This window comes from Diabrotica undecimpunctata, chromosome 6, assembly GCF_040954645.1.
Source record: "Diabrotica undecimpunctata isolate CICGRU chromosome 6, icDiaUnde3, whole genome shotgun sequence".
NCBI classification, from domain to species: domain Eukaryota; kingdom Metazoa; phylum Arthropoda; class Insecta; order Coleoptera; family Chrysomelidae; genus Diabrotica; species Diabrotica undecimpunctata.
Window position 1 is genome coordinate 140976118 of NC_092808.1, and position 18411 is coordinate 140994528.

At 33.3% G+C, this 18411-nt stretch overlaps 1 protein-coding gene across 5 annotated transcripts in view; it reads left to right on the top strand.

Annotated features, from left to right (window-relative positions):
* Positions 1-18411, top strand: part of LOC140443985 (sodium-coupled monocarboxylate transporter 1-like) — a 244311-nt gene that overhangs the window by 187522 nt on the left and 38378 nt on the right. For all 5 annotated transcript variants that reach the window (XM_072535536.1, XM_072535538.1, XM_072535540.1 and 2 more), the window contains one exon: positions 17448-17588. In XM_072535536.1, the coding sequence (XP_072391637.1) occupies positions 17448-17588 (141 nt within the window). The remainder of the gene's footprint in view (positions 1-17447; positions 17589-18411) is intronic.

Here is an 18411-nt window from a genome sequence, read left to right on the forward strand (position 1 = left end):
ATATATATCTTCTGAAACTATTTTCTTGTGTCATTTTACTTTTATAATTACTATATAATGGAAATAATAATAATAGAATGATCATCTAAGGAAAATTAGTTGAACAAAAAACATATTTAGCAGAATTACTTTAACAACTCATTTCGAGGTAATAAAACCTGAAGTAATAAAAAAATTAACGATATTATAAACCATTCGTGCTTTTATATATCAACAGCATCAGGTGAATAAGATACTGGAAAATTTTTATTTCATTGAAAGAAAGATTAAAAAAAATAAAACCAATGATAAATATAAAGGAAAATCGGCAGTACATTAGATACCATTCCTATTATTTCCTGACTTTTATAATAAAGGAAAAACATTAATATAAAAATATAAAAAAGTCAGTTACGATTTGATTTCACGTATGGTGCCGCTTAAATTCGCCTATACTTATTTCGTCTAACAAGACTCATCAGAGCGACTGGTGTAGAAGTCCTGAACGTGAAATCAAATATTTGCCGCCATAGGAAGTAATGATAATATACCTTCATACAGACGCTACAGACGCCATCTGAGAATAAAACCAAATACTTAGAAAACCGAAGATTTCTAATGTTCGAAACCAAATTCAGAATAATACCTAAAGGCGGCTACATACACACATGAAAGCTTGTCCGGCATGCTTGTTCAAACTTTTTGTATAAGCACGCTTGAGTGTCTGTAGGGAAAGGTGGTATAAGCTTTGTGATTGTACAAGCGGCTTGGATTGAGAGTATCTTAATTATGCATGCTTGAATTAAGCCTGCTTGCGCAAGCAAAACGATACGTGTGTACCCAAGATTTTCAAGCTTGAACAAGTTGGCGTCCGTTGTGTTGCTTTGTGAGGTAGCATTTGAGTAATTTTCGTCATGACTAGTGATCCCAAAAGGGTTAACCGTGAATTACTGGAAGAGTTTATTCAAGAATACCAAAATCAGCCATGTCTTTGGCACGTTAAATCCAAAGATTATCATAACAAAGCAAAGAGGGATACAGCGTACAAAATATGATTAGAAAAATATAGGTTAATTGATGTTAATGCCGACAAGGATGCAGTTGTTAAAAAAATAAATTCCTTATGGACTAATTATAAAAGAGAAAAGAACAAAGTTAAAGATACGGACCACTCTATAATGGGTGCAGATAAACGTTATGAGCACACACTTTCTAGTGTCTAGGTCTAAGTCTAGTCTAAGTCTGCTAAGCTAATGTAAGAGTAGCTCATCTTGCTTACAACACTTGTTTACACTACGCCGCACGCTTTTTTATTCGGCATTTTCTTTTTTCCACAAGAACAAAAGCGGCCAAAGCGAGCGTATCGTCGTCCGAGCTCGACATATTTTATTAAACCACCTCTATTTTTATCAAACATGCTTGTACGTGTGGTGCCAAAGGCAAATTGTACATACTTGTACAAAAATATTTAACAAGTATGATGGACAAGCTTGCAGTTGTGTCTGTAACTGCCTTATAAGTCTGTGCCATCTATGATTTTTAAAGCAAACAGACGGTGAATATTGGATCAACATGGGGAATATGAAATTGCATTTTACATGTCGATTACCTAGGTAAGAACCTTTGATAATTGATTTCTTAGACTCAAAATAAACGAGTAAATAAAGATACAGAAAAGACAGTTATCATCAATATAAAACTTACAAAATAATATGTTTTTTGTATAAACAGTAATAAAGATATTTATTATTATTAACTTATTAAAATGTAATAACATGTGATAAGTATGATTGACAATTATAAAATAAATTATACCGCAAATCTACACGTGGTAAAATTTTTACTGGTAATCGTATGCACAATTACAATAAAATTATATATATCTAGTTTTTAGTTACTTAACATTTATTTTTTAGCCAAATGTTTTTGTTTTAAAAACAGTAGTTTCTGTCAGTCTTTTTGTAATTTTTTCTTTGCAGTATCAACTTATTTACCCATTTTTCCAAAATCTGCCCGTTGCGCAAATTATTTTCTACAAATGTATTTTTAATTTTTTTTATTTGATTTCATTACTTTCCTTTGAATTTTTAAATTCTTTACATCTGATGATTCGTGTCATTATCCATATTTTTTATTTACAAATCATTCAGCTTATATAATGATCCCATTATTGTGTTTGCTGAATATTAGTTTTTAATTTCACAGGTACTTCTGATATCGCAGCTTATCTAATTATCCATCAGCAGCTTTATTTGTTTCTATTTTTCAATTTACAAAATTCAATATTGAATTTTAGATCTATTGATGTAGGGATTTTCAAGTAGTACAATATTGCTTACTTATTTAATTTCCTTATTCAGATTTCACGGGGCTTCTATACGTTTTATTACTCCGCCATATAAGTGGCTACTCCATTGGCTAGAGTGAACTATTTGAGCCCGCATACTTCTTCCAGATTTGGGCAGTTAAGGAGGTGTTGCTACTTTTGTACCTCATAGCAGGCATATCTGTCATTCTCTGTGTAGCCCTATATTGTTCTTACATCTTGTGACATAGTATGATGACGCTTTTCGATCTGCTTAGAGGTCTCCAGGTACTATACAGTAATTCATACCCTGCTGATATCGCTTCCTTGGGGTTCAAGTAATCAATAAGTTAGCTCTTCTTAAATAGATATTTTCAAAAATCCTAGACTCTGTTTTTAATTGGCTCAATACAGGTTAGAAAGCGTTTATGGAACTTAAATGTTGATGACAGTCTTAGTTAATAAAACAATGGGTGTTTTGGATCTACTATTAGTTTCTTTCTGTCTGCATCTGGAGATTCTTAATACGGAGAACAATTTCAACAAAAGAGTAAATTTTATTTACGATAATGTGCGTTAGAAATCCCATAATATTCTCCCTAAGCCTTTTATAGCGTTAGTTTTTTTGAGAAATATCTATAGGGCAGCTCTGCACTGAAGCTAAGTATTCTTCCGTAGACAAAACTAGCACCATGGCCGTACTATGTTAGTTTTCCAGAATATTTGTGATTTATTATTGTTACAAGGACTTTTAAAAGACAATTTTTTATCCGATTTCCCTCGAAGATATTTTATATTAAAGCAATGTTTCATAGGCTATCTTCTCCAAATTATGTTAATCTTCCTCCTTGTCCACTTCTTGTCAAGATGGTATGCGCTGGCTTGTTTAATTGTGAGGTTCGACTCGGAGAATTCTTCACATAATATTCGTTTACGTCTTTCAAGGTAACTGAGTGTTTTCCGTCTCCATTTTCAAAATTTCTTTCTTGAGGAACTGTAGCAATAATTATGTCGTGTATGTTTTATGTGGTGTATATGATGTCGAAAAAACAAGCGAATACACTTTCTTGAGATAGATCCTTCTTTTGGTTTCTCCATCGGCTTTTCTTTTCTTATATAGCCAATCTCTAATTCCGAATACATACTGCAAAAGCGACGTTTTTGCAGTGTATATTAGGTAAACCAACCATATATTTAGTAATATTGTACACTTGATCAATAATTTTTGGTGGTTTACAATGTCATAGGTCGCAGTAAGGCCAATATAAGTGACTCCGCTAATTTACTTTCCTTCGAAATCATCTGGTATATGCTCTACAAGCTGTATCAGATATAATACTTGGCTACAACATGACTTGTCTGTCCTGTCAGATTTGTTTGGTATTATTTTCTCATCAATTGTTTTACAAATATGGATCAGTACTGTTCTTTTGAATTCTTTGAGCGAATCGCATCTAGTCCTAGGAAATTAGTCAAAGTCAAATAATTAAACTTGCCCAGGTAGGTTCTTCAGAGATGAATTGATTTCCAAGAGAGTTTGTTTCATTCCGAACATGATTGACTACTTCAGTAACTTTCTACTCTCCGGAATTTTTACATTCAATAAAGAATGTTATGCAATTTGATGTAGGTCAAAGTAGAATTTGGTTCATAGGGTCATTGCTGGGAGTTTCTAAGAGTTTACAATCGTAGCGACTATTTTGCCCATATATTTGATTATATTATGTAACCTTACACATAAGTTTTTAACTAATGCTCTAATAACTGCCATTATAATATTTAATTTATTCTCAATTATACAAGTTACTATATTTATGTATGCCTGGGCTATGCCATCAAACTGGGAAAACCAAATCATGATGCTGGAATTAAAAGAATCTTCTTCTTCTTCTTCTTTTTATATAGACATGACTCCGTCTGTTTTTCAATGTGCTTCTAGTAAGTTGTTGTTATATCGTTTTCGTGGTCTTCCTACTGATCGTCTTCCTATTGGAGAACCGTCTCTTACCGTCTTTACTACTCTATTTATTGTCATTCGGCTTATATGATCGTTCCATTCTACTCTTTTATGTTGCGTGGTTTTATGTTATGTGTGCTTAGACCAGTAGCGAGCAACGTCAATCCATTGTGGGTTGCATACATTAGGACTCCGTGGCTGCATTGGCTGAGACACTCTAAACATGAATATATATATATGTACTGTCGACTTGACCTCCTGATAATAACACAAGTTTAATGGCACGATGTGTGCCTATCTCTGAAAGTTGTCTTCACATCTGATAGTCCCATTCTGTAGTCTGCTAAGAGCTTTTCAGATTTTGCTTGATTCATTGTGACCAAAAGCTAGTTCTTCTAATTGTGCCATCGAGTGATGATTTTTTATTGCGATTTATTTTATTGATTGAACTGTAGTTTGATGAACTTTGTACTCAGTTGCTCTGAGAAAACTACATCGTAATTTAAACCTACCTTGAAGCTGGTTGGATAGGTATTTGTGTGTGTTTTGTAATTTTATTTTCAATAAAGGTTTTTAATAAATGTAAAACACTGAAGTAGGAGTAAGATTAACGAGAAGTAATGCAGATTACTTGGTCTTTACATTCCTATTCGTTTATGGAGGTGCGAAGTTTTGAATTTATGGAGGCGTAAAGACTATTGAATATTTTTATTTTATTATTGAATATTTTTATTCAACCTACACCGCCATAATACCATTCACTAACTTACTAAAACTGTCTATATTTCCCAGATTTGTTTAGATTTACGCTTAGTATGTGTAAAGTCAAGTGTAAGGCCTATTGATTATTGTTGAAAAAATTGCTAAAGTAGAAATATTAGAAAATTTATTTTAATCATTTATTTTTTTATTTTATTTTTATAATGTCGTTTTGCAAATACTAAAAATTGAATATAAACGTTATTGTAAAAGACTTGTTTTATTGTTAAATATTTTCCATTTTTTAATATAATAAAGTTTTTTCATCCAATGAATTAATTACAATCTATATAATCTTATACAATCCCTAATTCAAGTTATTAAAAAACACGAAAAACCCTCGACAGGGAATAATTCCTTTCGGTATAATATTTTGTTGTAAAAACTTTTTAATTTGTCGCCTATTGGTGACGACTCGTCGATTCTGAAAGCTGGAACTCCCTTTTTAATAAACTTCCAACGGCATTTCGACTCAGAACTAGGCAGCGGGGGTGTGCTGCCCCAAGTTTAATAAAGACCGAGATTTTAATAACAGATTTGAATATTATTGTAGCGAGGCAGTTGGAAATATTTGTTACCAATAAATTGGGCCAAAATTATTCTGTCCTTCATGTGCTAACACAATTTGCTACTCAGGGAAGTACCTGTTAATACTTTTATAAGGATATAGCAGCTAACTTTAGAGAAAAGTGCCCACTCTAAACCTTTCACTGTTGCAATGTGTTTTTAGTTAAATTATTGTTTTACATCCCGTAGTATCTCTTTAGCCTTACTTATTTTCTCTCATATGCACTCCAATTCTACTATTACGAGTAGATTTAGAATTTAAAGTTAATCTTATTCTTCTTATAGTGCCGTGCATCTTTAGTGCGTTGGCGAATTATCTTAAGGTCAGACGTCTGTCTTTTGCGGCATGCAAAAGATCGCCAGTGTTATTTATGCCTGTCCAGTTCTTTATGTTCCGTAGCCACGACATTTGTTTGCGACCTACTCCACTCTTGTCTTAAATCTTTCCCTAGATGATTAGTTGAGGGATTGCGTATTTTTTCCCTCTCAGAATATGGCCGAGGTATTCAATTTTTCGTACGTTGATCAAATTGAGTAGGTCTTTCTCAGTATTTGCCTTTCTTAAGACTTCCTCGTTTCTCACTCTATGTGTCCATGGTATGCGGAACATTCTTCGCAACGTTCACATTTCGAAGGTCTCCAACTTATTAATGGAAGGTACTCTTAACGTCCATGTTTCCATGCCGTATAACAATATGGACCATACATAGCATTTAACCATCCTGTGGCGGAGATTAAAGGAAAGTTTGCGGTTAAATAGTAGTGGTTTAAATTTGATAAAAGCTTGTCTCGCTTGTTCGGTACGGCATTTTATTTCTTGTTGAGGATCCCATTGGTCATTATCATTATTCCCTAGTATTAAAATGTTTTCACTTGATCGATTGGAGCATTATCTACTTGCAGTTGTATTCTTAAAAGTGCGTTTTTTCTTATTGCCATGCATTTAGTTTTTCCAGCATTTTCTTCAAGCCATATATTTTTTGTACGGTGTTTATTTTATTTAACATCAACTGCACATCATGTTCGTTGTCTGTTATTATCGCGGTGTCGTTGGCGTAACGATTGTTATTTATCGGGAACCCGTTTTTCTTTATTCCACACTCAGAGCTTTCCACTGCCTCTGCAAAAATGTTCTACACAGATATTGAAGAGCATAGGAGACAAAATACACCCCTGTCGCACCCCTCTTAAAATTTAAAATGCTTCTGTGTTGGTTGATTTCTTCAGTCTCACTCGTGTTTTTTGATTCCAATAGAGATTCTGGATAACTCTTATATCTTTCTCGTCAATGTTAGCGTTGTGTAGCATTTTTATCAGTGCGTCATGTTTTACGCTGTCAAACGTTTTTTCATAATCGAGGAATGTTATGACTATATCCTTTCGTTGATCCAGGCAGTTTTGTACAAGCGTATTCAAGCAGAAAGCTGCTTCACTTGTACCCAGTCCGTGCTTGAAACCAAATTGTGTCTCACCGCTTAGATCTTCTAGCTTTCTGAACATTCTTGTGTGAAGGATGCGAAGAAACACCTTAAGCATATGGCTCATTTAACTTATCGTATATAGTTAATATATATTTATATTTCCTTTGTGCATGACCATGAAGGAGATTGGCCAAATTAGGGTAGTCGCACGAAACTGTATTAAACGCTTCCAATTGAGTCGTTGACTGACTAGCAAAACCCTGACGTAATACAGTACTGCCAATGTGGATTTGTGGATTTCCGAAGTGGAAATTGAAACGTTAATAAACGTACTTTAACCTTTAATTGTGGCTTATTCCCGTTTAAATAGTAATTACTTTAACATGCCACAAGAAAATAGCTTCAGAATAATATTAAGAATTTTAAAAGTTTCCTGGGTGGAGAAGAAATTCCACAATACTAGAACGTCTCAGCAAGACTACTGAGATCATAAAAAGCATCAAGCAGAGAATGCTGGAGTATTTCGGACAAGTAATGAGAGGTCCCAAATATAGGTTGCTACAAAATATCATGCAAGGAAAAATAGCAGGCAAACGCAGTCCAGAACGAAGAAGAACCTCATGGTTGAAGAACTTGCGAGATTGGTATGGTGTTGATACAAGCATGCTATTTAGGGTGGCAGTGAATAAAATTAAGATAGCTATGATGGTAACCAACTTTCTGAAAGGACAGGGTACATGAAGAAGAAGAATACCTCTGTAGTTTTCTGGCTGTTTTTATCTCCTTTTTTGAATAGTAGAATTAGTTCGCTCGTTCTCTATTCTTCTGGTATTTTATTTATGTGTTTTATAATTTTATTAATTAATATTGTTAATTGCTCTGTCATTGCTGCTCCACAATATTTCAGTATTTGCTGCTTCCATTAAATTGCAGATCACTACGTAAAACTTGTCACTGCATCATCTAACATTACGAATTACATCCAAATTTGCAAGGATTTAAAATCTTGATATATAACCTTCTGTAAACAACCATCCTACATTTGGCTCTATAGGCCTCTCAATACGAGATCTCTTAGTTAGTGATAAGAAGACTTCTCATAAGTCATTCAAAACTAACTTTTGGCCACTTAATGTCTTCTCTTACCCGTTCTTTTTGTCAGAGTTGTCCATTTCGCTTGACAATCAAACTCGTACTAACGAAATGCCACCAATATTCAGCCAGAAGCCTACACTATCATCTTAAGTATATTGTTTAATGTAACGGTTCTTCTGTAGGTGGCGATCTTAGACGAGTACGTTAATTCTGAATAAAAAGAATATCCCGAAAATTTAATGAAACTAAAATACCTTTTTCTTTTGTAAGACTTCTTATAATCTTCATAAATGTAGAAAGGACTGTTCTTATTTTTATTTCTCAATTTTTAACAAAAAAGGTTAAAAAATCTACTTAAAAATAAATACATCACTCTCGCGCTGAAATTGATTTTATAATTTTACCCCTTTGTATACAAATATTCAAACCGTTATTGAAATAAAATCAAAAGAACCTTATTGATTTGTAATTTCTGCTCTTTTTCATTAGACAAAGCTTATTTCGCGAGCCAAGAAAATGATAAAAATAGCTCAGCGAAATACTGAAAAAGTGTTTTCATGTTTTCTTAACGAAACACTTCTTTGTCGATTGCTAAATATCTTTTCCGCGCCACTGATCTTTCCAGAAGTCAGCTTCGCGGCAAAGAGATTTTGGTTAGCAAATCGAGTCGAGGCATTTGCATCAGAAATGCTTAATTATAAAATTTACTGTTTGAATTTCATTAAAAGGCAAGTCTTGCAAAACAATTAATTCCCAATAGGGGTCAGTTTTAACCCGTTTTTCTACAGAGCCGTTTACAGGCAAGTTTGAATACGCACAAGACTTAGAAACCCTGCTCAAAAGCTGTTGTTATTATTACAGTTCTGTGGCTGGAAGGCAAAAGGGGATAAGTCGATTTTTTGCAAAATAGTGTTATGTATACCATTCGACAGCATTTTTGATTCTGCACAATCTTGGTAAAGAGAGTTAAGTGAAAGTTTACTAATTAAAATATTATTATTGATCAAAAAGGGGTAACTGGGCTACAATTTAATCGTTTCGACTGTTTTAAGGATATAACTCAAGATATCTTCTGGAGAGCAAAATAGTAATTACTAGTAAAATGGTATATGTGCACATATTTTCTAACATTATGAAATTAACTGAGAAGCAAAACGATTTAAGTCATGTTAACTTGAGAATTATTCGAAACGTGTGCTAGTAAAAGGCATTAAATCAAGATATCCCCTTTTGCCGGAATGTGATAGAAGAAATATATATGAAAGTATTGCTAGGATATACAAAGTTATCCCTTTTTGCAAGAATGCGGTGTCCACGCAAATCATATTCGTATCAGTTTCTTGTCAGTACTTGTCTAGATTGTGAAGAGAGCACACGCAAATTTTATCAAGGAATGTTCACTACGATGGCAACTCGAAATAACAATTATTATTCCTCCACGTGTGGTATAATTGTTGATTATTGATCACTACATTCCATATTCTTTTTTAGTAAAAGAAAATGTACAGCAAGATTGTGACTCTTTTACGCTCTCGTCTTTGACAAGACGAGAGCGTAAAAGACCCGGCCTATGATCACATTCAAGAAGACCACCATAGTCATTCTGACACCGAACAATGAGAGGAGAACAACAGGAGAAAAAGGGCTCAGATAAACCAAATTTTAAAAATAATGAAGAACATGGCCAACCAATGCACAAAATATTGAAACGAAAAGTAGGAAAAAGAAAAAATAGACAGGTTTTACGAAATACGGGTAAAGGATATGAAATAAAACAAATAAAGGAAATGCAGTAAAGCTAGGCAGTCACAGTCACTGCGAGATTGTAGAAGAAAGTGTAAAGAAAAAATATTTGATGAACATAGATTATCTCTGTTTTAAAATTACTGGGGAATGGGCAACTACTATAGAAGGGTAAGTTGTATTGCCTCATTAATTCAAATTTCTGACAAGAAGATTACTACTAACAGAAGTGATACTGATAAACCTTCAAAAAATAGGGAAAAGTGTTTTACATATTTTATAGAAATCCAAGGAGGAAGAATCCAATGCTGCAAGGTATGTTTTTGTGCTATTTTTGACGAAAGTAATAAATTTATAGAAACTGTTACAAAAAAGAAAATGTCATCCAACTGTGGTATTTCTATGGCTGATGGCAGAGGCAGGCATGAACCAAAAAACAAAATTTCCGAATCTAAAATGGAACTCGTCTATAGCCACATATCAAAATTTCCTGCCTATGAGTCTCACTACTCACGAAAACATACTAGTAAAAAGTATCTAGTAGCAGAATTAACAAAAGGTAGATGTATCAAATGTTTACCCAGGACATAACATCTGAACCGGTTTCTTATAAAGTTTAGTCTCAAACAATCGATAAATTAGGCTTAAAGTTTAAAAAACCAAGCAACGATACCTGTAACAATTGTGATATTTTTCATAATCATATTAATATCAGTAAGACAGCTGATGCAAGGAAAAAGCATGAGAATTTATTAGCAGATCATCATATAGAAGCTGAAACTGCTTACGAGTCAGAGATTAGACAAATTAAAATGTATAAACAGCAAAAGTCAAAAAATATTTGTATTTGACTTACAACAGGTTTTTCCTACTCCTTACTTACAAACTAATACCGTGTTTTACGTGCAAACGAAATTGCTTCTTGTTTATTTGAGAGTTTTGCTAATTTACCTTCTGAAATGCTTTCTGCTAAAAGGAATGTTAATAAAGAGAAAGAAGAGAGACAATAAGACTGAAATTTGCTGGAGAAATATCAAATGGCTAAGATACACCAAGGAATTTGGCAATATTAATTTTAAAACATCGCTTCAGGAATATCAGCCATTACAAGAAATAAATTTTAGAAGACAAAAAAAGAAGATACACCCAGCGATATCAAGAACATTACTTTAGATAATTTGTATTTAAGCCAAGACAAATAAGTGAAAAAAAAGTAAGCGATCTTTCAGACGATATTGAGTTAGTTGATGAGAGTGCAAAAGAATGTTATCGTGGACTTGCCCAAATCCCACGAAATTCACAAGATCTGGATAATACTGCTGACACAGATCCAGACATAGATAATTATTTTAGTGATGACGATTTTTAATAAAATATTCTTAAACAAATATTTGTGTAATTTATTATTTTAAAGAAACAGCTTCCGAAAAATATTTGTGTTCATCAAAATTTTTTTTCTTCCTGCTAAAGCTATTTTGTTCGTATTATATAGAATATATGTTTTTATTTTATGTTTAGATTGCGCCTTTAATCTCTTTCTAAGTAACATCTTAATCAATTGTTAATTTGTAAACGTATCATCAGATTGCTGTAGAAACCTCCATGTTTAATAAACTTTTTGAAAAAATTTACGTTTTATTTCTTGTTCTGTCAATGCTATATCCAGAACAAAATATTTTCTTTGCTTTATTGTGGTTGCCCGTTGTAAGTAGAAATAACTGCAGTTAACACTACAGTGCACATATAATGTTAGCCAAGTTACTACCGAGTATAAGGGTATAAACCTACATAACCCCCTTTACCAAGATGATTTTATGTGCATTTCAACTATAACTTGACTTATCTCCTTATGCTTTCTTGAAATAATTAAAAATAATAAATATCCTAAAATATTTTTTTTAATTTATCAAAATATTGGACACATAGATATTAATTTAAGAAAAAACACTTAAATATATCTAACAGAATGTAAGTCGGATCTAGAAATATACAAACGTTACTAATATTAATTCTATAAGGTAACAAAAAGACCATATGAATTAAAAATGCCTTTACTCAAAAACTTCTAAATTAGAGTTATCCCCTTTTGCCTTCTAGCCACAGAGTTTAGATGAAGTTTTAAACAGCGCAATTTTTCGGTCATCTTGACCATGTTACTTTTTCTTGTTGAGCGAGTATACATATAGTAGCAAATATTTGCCATTCATTAGGAAGATCCTAATTTAGGCTGTGTCTTCAAGGAATGAATATAGTTTTTTTCCGTGACGGACATGGTGGGTTAGATTTATAACTCTTGAACCAAAGAATTGAATAGTTTGATAAATGTCAGGATAGTGTTCGATGTACGGTTCTATTGTACAATTGATATTGTTTAAAAAGTATTTTCAGAATATTTTAAACCTTTTATTAAGCAAACACAAATGGAGGGCAGTGGACAGATATGATGTAGATGCTATGTTTTTGTCACAGATACTCGTTCAACGTGCTCTGTCAATATCGTCTCTGATACAACTAGGGGAGTATAATTCAAACTTGAGCTTTGACTATAGTTTTAAATTAAAAATGAAAATTTGGATTGATGGGTAAATTGAGCAGGGTATGTAGTGCATATTTTAATGCTTTGAAAAAAACATTCTTGGACATACTTGGAAAAAGTAATAGAGAAAAAATGTTTTTATTACTTTACATTAGCGAAAAAAACCCAATTTCGAGAAGGTCGGTCCTGTTCTAATGTAAAAAGGTCCCTTGTAGGTTAACTGCCAAAAGGCCGTCAACAAAAACTTTTTACGTTTCATAATTTAACGTGTTGGTTGGAAGTTTAATTATTTCGAGATTTATGTACCCTGATAAGTCTTTCGCGACCAGATAATCTTCATTTTATATATATTTAAGCGATACTGAAAGTGTCAGAACATATTTAGTAAACAGGCCAACATTGGATATGAAATGTTGGTATATGACTAATGACCGGGGATATTAATTTAAAATATGACGAGGTCTTTAGATTATGAAAACGTTAAATTTTCCTATATACAAGTTTTATTTTTTGTTGATTATGTCCTCTTTTTTTGGTAATACCATAGAATGCTCCAGATTAATATTTCGAATCACATATTGTCAATCTTCACCATTATTTACTATATTCGACGATATATAAAAAAATTAAATATATAAATATTGTTATTTATTAGAGGGCACATATTATCAGAAACTCGTAAAACTGTTAAAAGAAAAGAATGTGGATAGTCGAGATATACGGGTTATTGTCAATCTGTACTGGAATCAAAAAGCAGCGGTTAGAATCGATAATCTCGTTATAGAAATCAAAAGAGGTGTTAGACAGGGTTGTGTGCTGTCCCCATTGTTACTTAATCTGTACAGCAAAGCTATTTTTAAGAAAGCAATATCAGAGGAACAACAGGGTATATCAATAAACGGAAAAATCTTGAACAACATAAGATTCGCAGATGACACCGCTGTTTTTGCGGGCAGTCTGGAAGCCCTGCAATGCTTAGTAAATAGATTACATCAAGTCAATATAAAATATGGACTACAAATGAACGTTAAGTAGACCAAGTGCATTATTATTTCTAAGCAACATACAGTAGGAAGGCTAGATATCGAGGGAAAGCAAGTAGAAAGAGTAAATAACTACAAAAATCTGGAAAACTGGGTAAATGAAAACAATGAACAAGATAGAGAAATAAGGACACGCATTGAAATTGCAAGAAAAACATTTATAAAAATAAAATCAATGTTTGTTAATCGAGACCTTCCTCTGGAGCTGAGGATAAGAGCCTTAAGATGCTACGTGTTCTTAACTTTGTTGTATGGAATGAAAGGCTGGACACTAAAAGTGGATAATATACAGAAGTTGGAATTATTTGAGATGTGGTGCTATAGAAGGATTTTGAAAATACCATGCACCCAACGAGTTACAAATGCAGAAGTGTTAAGAAGGCTACAAAAGTATTGCGAGGTCATAAAGCACATCAAAACAAGAAACCTGGCATATTTAGGCCACATTAACAGAGGTGCGAAATATGAGATATTAAGGCTCATAATGCAAGGTACAATCAAGGGTAAAAGATCCATAGGAAGACGAAGAATTTCCTGGCTAAGAAACCTAAGAGAGTGGTATAGTTGCAGCTCAGTAGATCATTTCAGAGCAGCCGCCAATAAGGTACATATAGCTGTGATGATAGCCAACCTCCAATAGGAAAAGAAACTACAAGACTCACGTGGTCGATAAACACGGCCCATTAGAAAAAGATGCAGGGACTGTTTTGCGTCAGTTTTCTCTGTTGAACTGGAGGAACAGTAATATATTGCAGCGATCAGTCTATTTGTATTATATGTCTATGGTTATCATTGGCAATAATAACCTACCAGTAAAAATTACCGATTTTATTGAATACGAAATGACACAAATCTCATTTATCTACTTGAGATCATGCCTTACTAACAGAAATCTTAATTTATAAGCGAAGATGGGAATGACCCAGTACTATGTCTACTCCATATGTTGTGGAGTAATTATTGAGGGTCATAAAAAATCACATGAGCTAATATATGCCATCCAAACGAAAAGTTAAGAGGGACAGCCAAGGTAAGAGGAAGAATACCATAATTGTTAAACACATCCGCAACATAACACCACAAGAAGAAGAAGAAGAAGAAGGATATATTTTTTCCTAATTTTCCTTTATTATATTTATCTTTTATAAAAGTACTCTGTTGTTGTTATTTCTTATTATTCTAAAATTATTTTTTGGCCTTCTGTTTTTCAATTTTCACTAAATAACGCCTACTACTTTTTTCTACTCTGTATTAGACAACAGCTGAAATCTGTATCTTCAAAGATATTTTTATCCTACATGTTTTTTATACGCTCAATTGAGGCCATTAAATAAAACAAAACATATGATATTGATTATTTCAACTTTTATACAGAAATGCCTACTGCCATCAACATTAAAAAAACAGAAATAAACACTTAATTACCGTGTAAACACCTCGTTAAAAGATCTGTTACATCGCCATATTCCTCGATGGGTCCAGATCTTCAGTGGCGCTAGACACCTTACTGGAGGGGGGGCTTACTTTGGGTACTTTTACACTCTGTTATTCTCTACACTGACTTATTTTTGTTTGTCGAATTCTATTTGGTAGGTTATACTTCCCTAAACCGGTTAAGGTGTAACATCTAGTGTGTGGATCTTCTGCTTATGTGTTTCTCCTTATGTGCGTTCATAACGGTGACCATCGCATCGTATTCGAGGGTCGGTGATCGGCACCTCGTAGTGTTGATCGTAGAGTACTATGGTCGAGGGTCGAAAAAGTACTAAGCTCGAATACTATGGTTAACTCTATGGTCCGATACCTGGCTCGAGGCTGGGCGCTGCCCTTTGCCAGTGAACGCTATTTTTAAAATAATGCATTTATTTTACATGACGATGATAATATGATACTATCCTATGGTCCGGGCGAGGGTCGCCGCCTCGTTATTTGCGCACACTTAGGCGGAGGATGCTTAGTTTTGATTTATCGGCTCGTTGTTAATTGATTGACAGCTTCGGCACTGAGAAAGTAAGGAGAATTCGCCTTACATCTACTTCTATTGGTTGATTCTTTTCATAAATATTGCTCTGAAGCTGTATTCTTGTGGCATTTTAAAGTAATTACTATTTAAATGGGAATAAGCCACAGTTAAAGATTAAAGTAAGTTTATTGACGTTTCAATTTCCACTTCGGAAATTGTTCTCAAAATACCTGGTATTGTTGTTGGTATTGTTGGAGTTGTTATCGAAAGTCGTCATATGAGTTGTTTCGCTTCTATATTTATGCCGAACTAGTTGGAGTGCGTCGCTATTTCTACTGAGGTTTGGTTGACGTAAAGTTGACCTTTTCCATGGCTTTTGGTTAATACTTATTTCTTTAACTGCAGTTTTTTTTCGCCTACTTAGGCATGTATCCATAGAGCTTGTGAATGCAGGATTGAAGGATTGAAGTTTTTTATCATACCATGTTTAGGTTCTTAAAGTACTTTGCTACAATGTCTATACTTGGCCATAGCGACTCCTTTACGGTTTGGTCTAGAGGAAGTGTGCATTGCATAGCTCTGTAGTTACCAGCTCATTTAACAGACTTAGTGAAAGCGTAACATCTGATACTTTTGTATTGGAAACATTGCACTTATAGGTTTATTAGTTTGTTCAATTTTCTCATTTCGTCTTTTGACATCTGTACACTATGGATGAGGAGAGGCCTTTATTCTAGTCTTGACTCCCTAATCTTTAGTTGTTTTTCTGTCGTTTGGTGATATATTCGTCGCTCTCCAGCGCTGATCTAATTTTATTTTTTTCTTCGTTGGTGGCGGTGTTCAAATTCACTTTCATTTTAGCTTCTGTTGTTACTTTTCCTTGATCTTGTATGTTTTCTTTGCCGATCATGTCCGCTATTTCTCTATCCTTTCCTTGATGTACCTATCCGTGCGAAATGTTGGCGATCATCGTGGCAATCTTTATCCTGTCTGCAGCAACGCAGAAAAGCTGCACAGATGTGTTAAACCAGGATCTAAAGTTCTTTAACCGAGATGTTTTTCTTTTTCCTGGACCTGGCTTTTTAAATATTTTTCCTTGCAAGATGGCTTGTAGTAGGGCATATCTGGATTTATTTCGCATACTGTATTCTCCTAAGGACCTTTTCATTTACGGCTCGATTCCAGAGAATCCGATATAGACACATCTCGAATGCTTCCAATCTTCTGCACATATTTTTGTTCAAGATCCAAGATTCAAAACCATAAAAAATGATAGATAAAACAAAGCATCGCAGCATTCTTAATTTTATACTAAAAGAGAGGTCGTAACTCTTAAAGAAGGCCCCCAGCCGACTGAAGGTGAGTCTAGTTTTACCGATGAAGTCTCTTCTTCTTCTCCTTTCTTTTTTAAGGACTGTTTCTTCTTCCATATTAGCCTCCTAAATTGTTTAAATTATCGCACCATATTTGTCTTAGTCTGCCAATAGTTCTTCGTCCATTTGATCACTTATCTTGTGCTATTTGTACTATTCTCTCCTCTGCCATTCTACTAATGTGTTCGTTCTATTCCTGTTTCTGTTGTTTCACCCATCCAATTTATGTCTTCTATATTGCATGCTTCTCTTATGTTTTCGCTTCTCTCTCTATCCAACAGACTTTCTCCTGATATTCGTCGAAGTATTTTTATCTCTAATTGCTGCTTTATAAGTTCTTATTTTTGGTCTTCTCTTAGGTGTTTGTTCTTCCATGGAATATCAGTTATGTCATTCCATAACGTCGGTGTTTGTCATTTGTAGTATTGTCCTTGATAGATCGTACAAAGCAAGAAAAATAAAGCTAGTGTTTGGTAAATTCCCTTTGATTTAAACTATCTATATTATTTATGACCCCTCTAAAATAATGAATAACGTCTCTGGTATCGTCAATATTGGATTATTTAGATTAAGTGTGAGTGACAGATGGGTATATAGACCAATCGAAAACTGAAGATCATAATCGATTTCTTACAGCAGTATTAACTTAAACGATAGCATATAATTTATTAAAAATAATTTCTTATGGTAAAAAATTGTTTTTCAGTTTCAATATGGATTTAACTGCAAGAGTAACCACTACGTCAGCAATTATTGGTCAACTTTTTATGTCTCTATCAATTTTTGGATGTCAACAAAATTTTGTACAACGGTATTGCAGTATGGACTCACAAAAACAAGTAACAAGGTAAGAAATTGAGCTTTGTAGATAAAATACTAAATTTTTTTCATATAAAAACCGTTTGGCCACTGCAGCTGGTTTAAAGGCCAGTTATTATTTAGTTGACCTTACTATGCTTTCCAGCTCGGAAATCGTTTTCAAAATCCAATATATTTGTATTATTATCAGCATTATCCTCTGACAAAACAAAGAAGCATCAAATTTTTTTATTAATACATGGTAACATCAGTCAATTTTTAAATCCAATTAATATACTTCTAAAAGTATTCTTTGTACTTCTAAAAATAATTCTTAAGTTCTTTTGAACGCTCAATTTTATTATGACAACGTGTTTACAATCACTTTAATCTTTCTTTGCATAAATTAGTTTAAAAAAATTAATAACGGTTATTGAAATATTTCAAAAGAACTCAAATTTAAACGTTAATCAAATCGACTTGGCACCTTTTGTTTGATATTTTGTAATAAATACGTTTATATACGAAAGTTTAAAAGTATATTAAAGAGATTTCTTTTGAAAACAAAAATTAAGTTTTTGTTATGCATTGCTAAATATAAAATTCGGTAAAGAAATGTTTGAAAATGACATAAGAGCATAAATATTTGCGAAATTATTTTTCCGGACGATATCAAAATCGATCAAACATTTTCGCTGTAAACTTTCACGAAGTATTATATAAAAGTTTCTATGGAATATACTTTGTTGCGAAAATAAAAGTGTTCATTATTAAAACTGTAATGAATGACTGTAACAGCGTCTTGGATCAACAGCAAAGTGCTCATAAAAGTTATATAGTGGAACTTTGTATTCCAGGTAATAGGTAAACTT